The sequence below is a fragment of the Azolla caroliniana genome, unplaced genomic scaffold, assembly GCF_043228905.1.
Source record: "Azolla caroliniana isolate FFs.n. ecotype wild unplaced genomic scaffold, voAzoCaro1.0.p SCAF_7, whole genome shotgun sequence".
NCBI lineage: Eukaryota > Viridiplantae > Streptophyta > Polypodiopsida > Salviniales > Salviniaceae > Azolla > Azolla caroliniana.
This window is the reverse complement of record NW_028230442.1, coordinates 14,991,207-15,001,459: the sequence shown is the minus strand read 5'-3', so window position 1 is coordinate 15,001,459 and position 10,253 is coordinate 14,991,207. Positions and strand designations below refer to the sequence as shown.

Genomic DNA, 10,253 nt, shown 5'->3' with positions numbered 1-10,253 from the left:
CAAGAACATTGATGCTTCGTACAATTGGAAGAAACATTCATGCCTTCATACTATAAACATGAGCATTGGAACGTGAAATTTAATCAAACATATGAAAACAACGAATTGGTCAAATGCTCTTTTATATTTCATTTCCCTCTTAAAAACTGGTGTGTATCTTACCAAAGCCTTGCTAGAGTCTCAAGAATAAGAAGAAACATTCATGCCATTCATACTATAAACATGAGCATTGGAACGTGAAATTTAATCAAACATGAAAACAACGAATTGGTCAAATGCTCTTTTATATTTCATTTCCCTCTTAAAAACTGGTGTGTATCTTACCAAAGCCTTGCTAGAGTCTCAAGAATAAGAACAAAATTTCATGACTTCTTTCAATTTGGCCAAACCCGCATTTATCGCATGGAATCTTTCCACACAATAACATTTTATATGCATTCCAACGCAAATCTGCACGTAAGTTTGCGATAAAACGACCTCGAAGTATAATAGCCAAATGTATGTATGCTTCATACCTCACTGCACTATACATGCACACTTTCTTTTTCATAAGGAAAAAATGATTCCAAAGGCGAGGATTTTGAGCTCGGATTCATGCATAGATACTGAAGAAGATAATGATTACTATTGCAGAATCCAGAAAGGTCTTCATGGAGCCTTGTTATAGTCTTCTGAAGAGCACGCAATGTTGGCAAAAACTCTTTTGGGCGCAACTGAACTGTTCGGCCATGCACACGACAAAGCTCCTACAACAAAAGAGTACAAAGATAGATAGGTAAGGTAGTTTAGTTAGATGAGGTAGTTACATGATGTGTGTACGTTTTACAGAAAGCAGTTAGTCATGTCATGTGTATGAGACTACTTTATATCTAATGCTACTACCATATATCTAATTAATCAGTTGTTAAGTGATGTGCATATTTATGGACAATATATGTACATGAATGAAGAGCAAACCTGGCACCACCGTAGCATGAACTCCAAATGTGGTGAGTTTTCAAGGATTTGTGCAATATTTTCAAACAGCCTCATCAAATGTAAGGCAGGCACTCGTGAAGACACCACTGGCACGTCAGAGGGAGGCACTGACTCAATGCATTCTCTTATATATTTGGATTCATTCAGCCGCAATGCAAGAACTAGTGCTCTAGCATGCTCTTGATTTTTCAAAGCCGTTTGGATTGCCTGGAGACCCAACAAAGGAGTGATAAGAATCACACTTCTTAACTATTTTTGAAACAATAGAAGTATCACTAAAAGACAGCACTTTCACTTATTTTAAATATGCCTAGATGTATGGATTTTTGCACTGCAGTTCTTACGTCAGGACAGTTTTAACTCCTGACCCGACCCTGAGTTGCCACTCATAAGAACAAAATCATAACCCACAAAAAGAGACATGTTGCTTGCACTGACTTTTCACCTGCACCTTGCCACCTTACGCTTCTAAGATCCCTAGCTATACATTGACCCGTACACCCCATGCATGTCCTAGTGTTAAGAGTACTTACTACTACCTCGACCCTTTCTAATCTGTAAATTCTAAAATCCCTAGGGACATATTTTGAACATTGCCCACATAAACCCCATCAATTTCCTAGAGCCAAATACAATCCTGGATAACTTATCATTTCTGAGATTCATGGACTAAACATTGAAATTTGATCTCTAGAGCCCACTTATGTCTGGAAAACCAATACACATAACACAGGTGTGACTGACACATCGTACATATTACACAGAAAATGGCTATGTAACACAAGAAACATATTGTTACCTCTGGGGTGACATCCATATCAAGATCTGTAGGGTCAAAAATCATATTATCATCCATGGAATACACAACAACACCTTCAGTTGTAGCAGCCACCCAAGACCTCCCTGTAGGGGAAATGTGAAGACCCCGTGTCCTTGCAATGGGCCTCCCAGCATTTGCAGTAGTACCTGGAAGATTTAAACCTAGGTTATTCCTATTTTGGCCTTCATCTGTATCACTGTCCACATCATCAATAAGATCGAGCGGTCCGGCATCAGTCATGCCCTTGGAGTTCAAGAAATCAAGAACACCATCAAGGGAACGGTTATGGGTTATTTGAAAGCGCCTCAGCAAAACCTACAAACATAGGTATCTCCCAAACCATTACTACATCGCACACAAATATACAAGATCTGATATAGGTCACATAAATTTATATTCAGAAAAATACTATGTGGTACTTCACATCCTCCATGACTAAATTTCATCATTGCTACAGCCACAAAAGGAAGCAGTTAGCAAAGGGAGGGAAGGAGGATTTCTTATTATTACTATTATTCATGCAAATTCAAATGACATTCAATGGTTGAACAAGCATTAATGAGTTTATTTGATGGTTAATGAGGGAATTACATTGGTTCCTCTCATCATCTACAATGGTGGCATAATTCCCACAAACAAAACATTGGTAAAATTTCTCACTAATTGAAAAGGACTTGCGAGTACATCACTTCTTAAGAGTTGCATTTATCCATGGTGGCAAATGCACCAAATGCTGCCAAGATCTCTGTAGTTAATGTGGTCTCTTTGATTAAGCAATAATAGTGCTACTTTTAGTTTGCCATAAATCCTCCTTACCACAAACCATTTAGCACTGAAATTCCTACAGTGCAGTGCTTTCAGAATTTTATCACCAGATAACAGACAAAACTATTAGTAGAGTTTGATAACAGCCACTATGCATTCTTGATTAATATCGCGTCAAAAATAGCAATTGAGGATATAAATTTATAAATAATGGTCATAGTCATCCAAAACGTGAAGTTATAAGTAGGAGGTACCTCTCTTAAATATTGGGACTAAATATGCTAAGGAAATGTCAATCACCTGTTCCCCAACGTCATACATGCAGATGAATTTGCTGCTTCCACCTGCTAGTAAGTAGCTTCCATCAGCTGAATAACAAATAGTGGTGAAGCATTTTCCTGAACTTGTATTTGCTGCAGTTCTCCTATCTGTAAGCAACCTCCCTCCAGCTATGTCTCTTCTTCCATCAATTGTGGCCATAAGCTCTCCTTCGAGTGGGTCCCACAGATGGATTTGCCCATTAAGTGTTGTCGACGCAAGTTGTTTCCCATCAGGCCTATATGCAACAGTAAGAACATCGTGTGTATGCGTAAATGTTTCCAAACTGCCTTTGCCATCAAATACATCCCATATGCGTACAGACTTATCCCATGAAGAAGACGCAAGCACCTCCTGCATTAGGAGCAAGTCACACTCTCTGCCATTAGTGATAAAACTCATTAACCCATACACCATTTTACAAGCTCACTGAGTTCAGTACTAGGTGCCATTGCGGAAAGTGGAGCTTGAACATATGGCCCCTAACCAAGTACATCCGTTTAGGCTCTCGTTTTTTCTCGTATTAGGGCTGTACCAGAGTGGTAAATCAAGCTTTTACTAACCACATCTCACCATATACACTACTTTACAAGACAACACTACAGACAGTAGGGGTTGAACATATGACCTGCTCTTGATTGGACACCCTTACCAACTTAGCTGCAACCGTCTGGGCATCCAGTACTCTCTTTCTCTCTCTCTCTCACTCACTCACACACACATTTAGCTGCACAGATACTTCTGTAAAGAATGTTTATGAGGAATGGAAATAGATTCTTCTATACAGGTGGTTTATAAGGATTAACCCAAGATGTGCCCTTGTATTGGTAATTCTACTGTACATATTTCATTTGATGGGTCAGTCTAGCATTGAATGCCATAGAACCCGACTATTTTTTGAAAACATAATCCATGTATTAGAGAAGGAATTCTTACATGTATGGGTGAAAAAGCCAAACCATGGACAGGGCCCTCATGACCACTAAGAATATCCAAAAGACGACCAGTCTTCATTGCCCAAACATATATCTGCCATTTAAACAAACAATTACAGACTAAATTAATCATGTATCTAAATCATTGCAAGCTGGAATTCGACATGTTTCACGCCCAACTTACCTGAAAGGAATCGAGAGAACCTGCACAAATCACCTCACCACTTTTGTCGGTAGTTAGTGATGCAAACTGCGTTGGTTCAGGGGTTGTGAAAGTGCGGAAGTTCCTATATCTAACCAAGTCCCACGCACGGACGGTACCATCTAATGATGCACTCAGAACTGCATTATTTCCAGGGAGGAAATGTACAGCTGTTATTGAATTTGTATGTTCAGAAAAAGTGACAAAGCAAAAGCCTGAAGACGCATTCCATACCTGTCACACATTACACAATAATGTATTTACATCCCAGTTTTCTTTTACCGATTATAAACAAATATAATGAAACGTGGCTGTATCATGATTTACAATTCATTCCCTACTTCAACGACCTTTACAATGTTTAGATATAACATTGCATGGGCAAACTATCTGCTGCCTTTCGTCAGAGGTTCGAGATCGTTAAATTAATCTTCCATAATCTAGATAAACGCTATGCCATACCCACTCATGTCATCAGATCCCAAAAATAGGTGTGGGGCCATAAACGAGCAAACCAATCAAGTTTCTTTCACATCCTCAATGAAAGCTTACATAAATATGAGGGCTTCTAAAGATACTTAACATTGCCTCAATAACCTGGTTATGACTGTGATGCCTCTAGCATAAATACATTATCATGAATTCGGGTTATATCTTAATGTTTAATTAATATGTATTAAGGTATTATTAAAAAGGAACCATTTCTCGTTTAGGTTTAACTGTTATACCTTGGTGAACTGATCAAAGAATTCCTAAAATATGTCATTCATCATGTGATGAGGAGATGTGATGACGTTGAGAACATTCTCTTGATGCCTCATCCTCACATTTTACTGTTTGATATTATCATGGTCTATGCCCTACACCTATATATCCCTCCCTCTTTCCATTGGTCATAACAAATCTTAGCCATGATATTAGCTCTTATGGCCAGTTCTGTATCAATATACCAAATCCAATTTTATCTGCCATAATGTTTCCAAACAGTATATAGAGTACAAGGCTCAATATACTATGATCTATTATTATCATTACTTTCAGAATGTGGGTGGCATTTACTGTTTATCGGAAAGAACTTGCCTTGAGTTTGTTATCATTGGCACCTGTCGCAATCAGTTGTGAGTCGGGTGAATAAGCAACAGAATTTACATCGAAGTAATGGCCTTGTTGCTTTAAGATGTAACTTTCAGAACGCCATTCCCATACAAGCAATTGTCCTAGCTTGGCACATCCAAATGCAAGCCAATTTCCACTGCTGTTGAATACAGAAGTAGTCAGCTTTTCTCGAGATATCGATAGAAGATGAATGCATGTAAAATCAGGCATTTGGTAAATGCCAAATATACCCGATGCAAAGCCAACTACTACCAAGTTGAGCCCTCGATGGTAGTCACAAGTTGTTAACTTTGATTTTTGCATGAAGAAGTGTTTGTTTGAAAGCTCCCACTTTCCTCTATCTAATCGATGCACATTAATTCCAGATTTTGTGTTTTCATGTGGGTTCACGATAGTACTGTCAAGCTTTCTTTTCTTTTCTCTATCCACTTTGTTTGAATCGTTATTGGGAGAATCAGGAAGTACTAAATCACCTGCTTGTTCATGCTCATCTTCCTTCTCATCAACATGTTGATCTATTGAAGAACAATGCACTTCAAAACCATTCTTAGGTTTCACTAAAGAGTAATTTTCACCATTTTCAGGGGCATTGTGAATCCAAGAGAAGAGAGCACCATCACGTGAAATACTATAAGCACCAATCACCTTATCCTCTTCAGTACTACTGGATTTTACCTTAAAATAGGCTCCACATACAAGGTCTCTATGACCCATCAACACAATTGGGTTGTAATGATCAACTTTATGTATGCAAAACAACCGAACTGTCAAATCTTTAGAGCCCACGATGATCCATTGGCAATCCGGGCACCAATCTAAGCTAGTTATGGCATCATGGCATCCAGCAAAAGTCTTAACGAGCTGAAAAGGAGCGAATTCAAGCCTAAATCCAGGGGTCCGCCAAATTTGGAGGATTTTTCCAACTGCTGCCGCTATAAAGGCACCATCAGGACTAAATTTAACAGCAGAAACAGGGCCCTTAAAAGAGAAGTGGTGAAGAACAACTTGCCTTCTAAGATTAATAAGAAGAGATTTTCCTTCTTCATCGACTGAGAGAAGAAGGGCACCGTTGGGAGATACAGCGATTCTCGACACATTCTTTATGTTCTCGCAAGGAAGAGTTGTGGTCTCCGATTTGATTAGGTCTGTAGTAGATACTCTGTTGCCAACAGGGGAGAGAAGGTGTGAGTTACCTGATATGACTAGGTTTCCTCCTCTGTAGGGAGCTCCCAACAGATTCTGAAACTTGAAATTCATGGAGCTTCAATCGAGCTCTTCGATGGTCTGAATTCTATTATTAGGGTTTCCACAGGGAGGGTGTGTTTCTGTAAAAAACCCTGAGGTTGCTATTTGCTAGCCATTTCTATATGTACATATAGTAGACACAAAGAGACAAGCACAGGTTTATGTTATGTTATGTTATGTTATGTTATGTTAGGTTAGGTTAGGTTTTGTGTTGATGATGATACTCCAAAGGGGCTCCTAGTTTTTAATTGAAGGTTTTAATGTGCTTTACTTGTTATGTTAGGTCCATTGTGGAAGCCGAAGAGAAAGAAGTCCACATATAACCTTTTACCATAAAACATATGCTCCATTGGTATTAATAAAAAGCCCGGAGGCAGTATACAAATAGTACATAATATTGTTTCATCTCCACAGTATATCTGAAATGATTCTAGTATTTGTAAAAACTGTTGGGAAAAAAAAAAACCAGCCATAAAACACAGCATTGATTCCAGTGATCTGCTGCAGATTCCATGTCCTCCGTCTTTCCAATCATATGTGTCAGGTGTAAGAAGATTTCCGTCTCTGTAAGAAGATTCACCATCCCAACAGAAGCAGTTGCAAACAGATCCCATTTGCTTCGATCCCCACAACTTATTCACTCTCCCTTCATGATGTGCTTCGGCCCCCTCACCATCATCACTCCTAAAATCAACCAAATTGCTTCATTCAGTCCACCTCCACCATCTCGCCGAATGCCACCAATGTCCTGTGGAATTAACAACAAAATAAATAAAAATTCCTCATCCCCTCATGAGCTGCTTCGATCCCCCCCACCTATAACCTTATTGGTTTATTGTTTAAAATAGAGCTTTATGGTCTACAAATGCCCACTCCCTCAATCTCTCAGTTACCAACCAGTTGCGCTTGAGGGGGAGTACGACGGAGTAGAACGATCAACCGGCCAGTCAAAGCCGATTCAGCCGAACAACTGAATCGAAGTCTTTCGAAGACCGAACCGAACCAACTTCCGGAATCAAACTCAACTTCCCTAGTGTGTGAACATACCCGCAATATACTATAGTAACTAGTGTGTCATAGAATCTTATAGTTCTATGACACATATTCAGTGTAATTAAGCCTCCACCTCTCTTTAGTTAAGTGGTGGTTGTAGAAAGAGAATAGTGGGAAGGTGACTATATAAGTGCTCTCTCACCTCCCTTGTAACTATCGTTGGTTATTCTTGTATTTTGCTCCTTGTTAAAACAGTATATACTTGTGTTTTCTATATACATCGAGCTCTCTCTATGTCTCTCCTTCACACACACACACACACACACACATATCACTTTCGTTGCACATAATCACTCTCGTTTATTTATAGACATGAAGGAGCTTCATTACTTTCTAGGAATAGAAGTAATTCGGACTCCTAACGGCATCATGCTTTCTCAACGACACTATATCCTCGATCTTCTCTACAAGTTTGGGATGACAAAGTGTAAGCATGTCACTACCCTCTCGAACAAAATCTAAAGCTAGATGCCGAGTGTGGCACAGAAGAGTGTGAGCCGACTTTCTATCGTCAGCTAGTCGGAAGTCTAATCTACCTCACTATTACCCAACCTAATCTCAGTTACCCGGTGTCGTGAAGAAAACCGTCCACAAGCGGAATCGGTGCACCGGAGCGTAGGAACCGGCTCTTCATGCACGTACTCCTTATGTTGTACATAAGAGAGAATTAGGTACATAGAAGGTCCTAGGTAGGTAGATTCGGTAGGTAGGAAGATAATGGGAAACGGCTCCTTCCTTGCCTATAAAAGGAGGGAGACGAGGAGGGGGGAAGTATCGAGGGGAGGGAGGACGAAGTGCTGTCGGGTTGTCGGCCGAAGGCTTCTCTCTCTTCCAAACTCCGTAGCTTCTTTCTGTGCAGGTTTTTCGGGAGGCTCGCGCTGCTCTAAGGAATGCCCGAGTGCTTCCGGCAGCCCCTCCAACCTACTCCTTTCTTTCTGAGCGTTTACGAACAGGCATCGGCATCTGTTCGCCGGCCTGTTCGGTTGTAACTGATTTCATGCTTCTTGTTGTTTGTCTTTGTTAATATATATATATACATACATTCGTGTCTCTCTGTGTCGGTGTCCCACTCGCGTCTTCATGTCGAAGGGTCGTGTCCCTGTGAATCTACGCTCGCACGTAGTGGGTCCTTTCCCTTCTCCCTTGTCTCTTGCTCTTCGGTACAAGACCCCCGAGGCCCCGCCTCATTCCACGCATCTGCGAGGAATACCTCGACATCTTGGTGAACCTGACGTGAAGGAGGCGGTAGAAGAGCAGAAGATGAAGGGGTCGAATCTTGCGGAGGCCATGGCTTCGGCCGTGGATCGGATATTGAGCGCACGCGAGGGCACCGGCGCCATAGACAGAGCCATTGAGGTGGTCGTCGGTACGATCGGCCGGTTCAGCGGAAAGGATGCTACGAAGTATTTGGCGTCCTACGGGGCAGAAATGCTGATGCGGGACATTCCGGAAGAGAGGCGTCTTGCCGGGTTCCCTCGAGTGGCGATGCCGAGCATCCATGCGGAGGTGCTCGAGGTACGAGCGGAGAGCCGTACCTGGGAGGAGTTCGAAGGCCGAATCCTAGAAAAATACGGGTTGGACGACGCGCTCCGGCTTTCGAAACGGGACTTCATGGAATGGGTGGAGTCCCCCGGCAAGGGAAGAAACACGTCGGCACTCCTCCGGGAGTTTGAGGAACGCTTTGCGCGCCTTTCGGCGCTTGACCGAACCATTCTGGATACGAGCCGGGTCCTACTGTTCATCAAGTCGGTGGACGAGCGGGACCGGGATCAAGTCGGCTCCTTGCTAGAAACCGAAGACGGGCTGACGATCGACTGGGCTGCGGTTAAGAGAGTTTGTGGCCGTTTCGACAAACAGCGAGAATGGGCTGACAACGGGGCGGCCGGTGCGGCCTCTGTCACAGCAAGGAGGCTTGAACCAGCACCGCAAGGGCGAAGGGCAGAGACCCGGGAGTGGCTCGAAACCGGTTCTGCTTCGACCGGCATGGTCAATGACTCGTCCGGAGGAGCAGCGCTGGAGGAGTTGACGCGGGCGATAAAGGATCTCCAGATCGCTCAGACTCGAAGGGAAGGCAGCGAACCGGCTCGTGACCGACGGCCGGCAGCAGGGAACAGGTGCATGTGGTGCGACGAGGTCAGCCACATTCGGAAGGACTGCGGCGATTTCGCAGAGGCGTTGAGGAACCGGGTGGTGTACCTGTGGGAAGGTCGGGTGCATGCCGGCGATACCAGAAGGGCCTTGAACCGAAATGACGGGCGAGGAGGTATGAAGAGACTAATGGAAGAGGCAGCGGCCCGACACGTGGAGGCCATCCACTACTCGGCATCGACCGGTATTCGGGTCGGGGGCAGCGAGGCCCGAAAGGAGAGCAAAGACGGATTTTGGTCAGCAATGCTGGAAGGCCTCGCCGGCGCACGACTGAGGAAAGATGAAGCGGACCGCGCTGAGAGACGGGTCCGGGAAATAACCGGGTGGAGCGACCCGGTCGAGGAGAAGACGGGCTTCGTAGAAGCCGCCTACCGGAACTACAAGGCTCTGGTAGAGGACAAACGAGTGGGGAAAGCCGGAGCGGTCGGGCCCTCACAACGATACGAGACCCGATTCGGGCAACGACGGAACGAAACCGGTGGGTCCAGCGCGCAAGATAACCCCAGGAAGGGCGGATACCGACTGGGGACGGAAATAGAAAGGACCACGGACCTAGGAAAGGTCCTAGAAGAACGGATCCTCGACAACAAAGTGGAGCTGTCATTGCGGGAGGTGCTAGGGATCGCCAAGAAGGAGTTCCACGACTCCATTGTGGACTTGGTGAAGCGGAAGA

At 43.4% G+C, this 10,253-nt stretch overlaps 1 protein-coding gene across 1 annotated transcript; it reads right to left on the bottom strand.

Moving 5' to 3' along the window:
• Nucleotides 1–267: 267 nt before the first annotated feature.
• On the bottom strand, nt 268–6,492 carry PWP2 (periodic tryptophan protein 2). Its single transcript, XM_087322305.1, has 7 exons — nt 5,099–6,492; nt 4,001–4,252; nt 3,818–3,910; nt 2,864–3,235; nt 1,778–2,113; nt 958–1,185; nt 268–746 (listed from the first exon to the last, which is right to left on the bottom strand). The coding sequence occupies exons 1-7, from the start codon at nt 6,389–6,391 to the stop codon at nt 525–527; spliced, it is 2,796 nt and encodes a 931-aa protein (XP_087178431.1). The 5' UTR covers nt 6,392–6,492; the 3' UTR covers nt 268–524.
• Nucleotides 6,493–10,253: the final 3,761 nt, after the last annotated feature.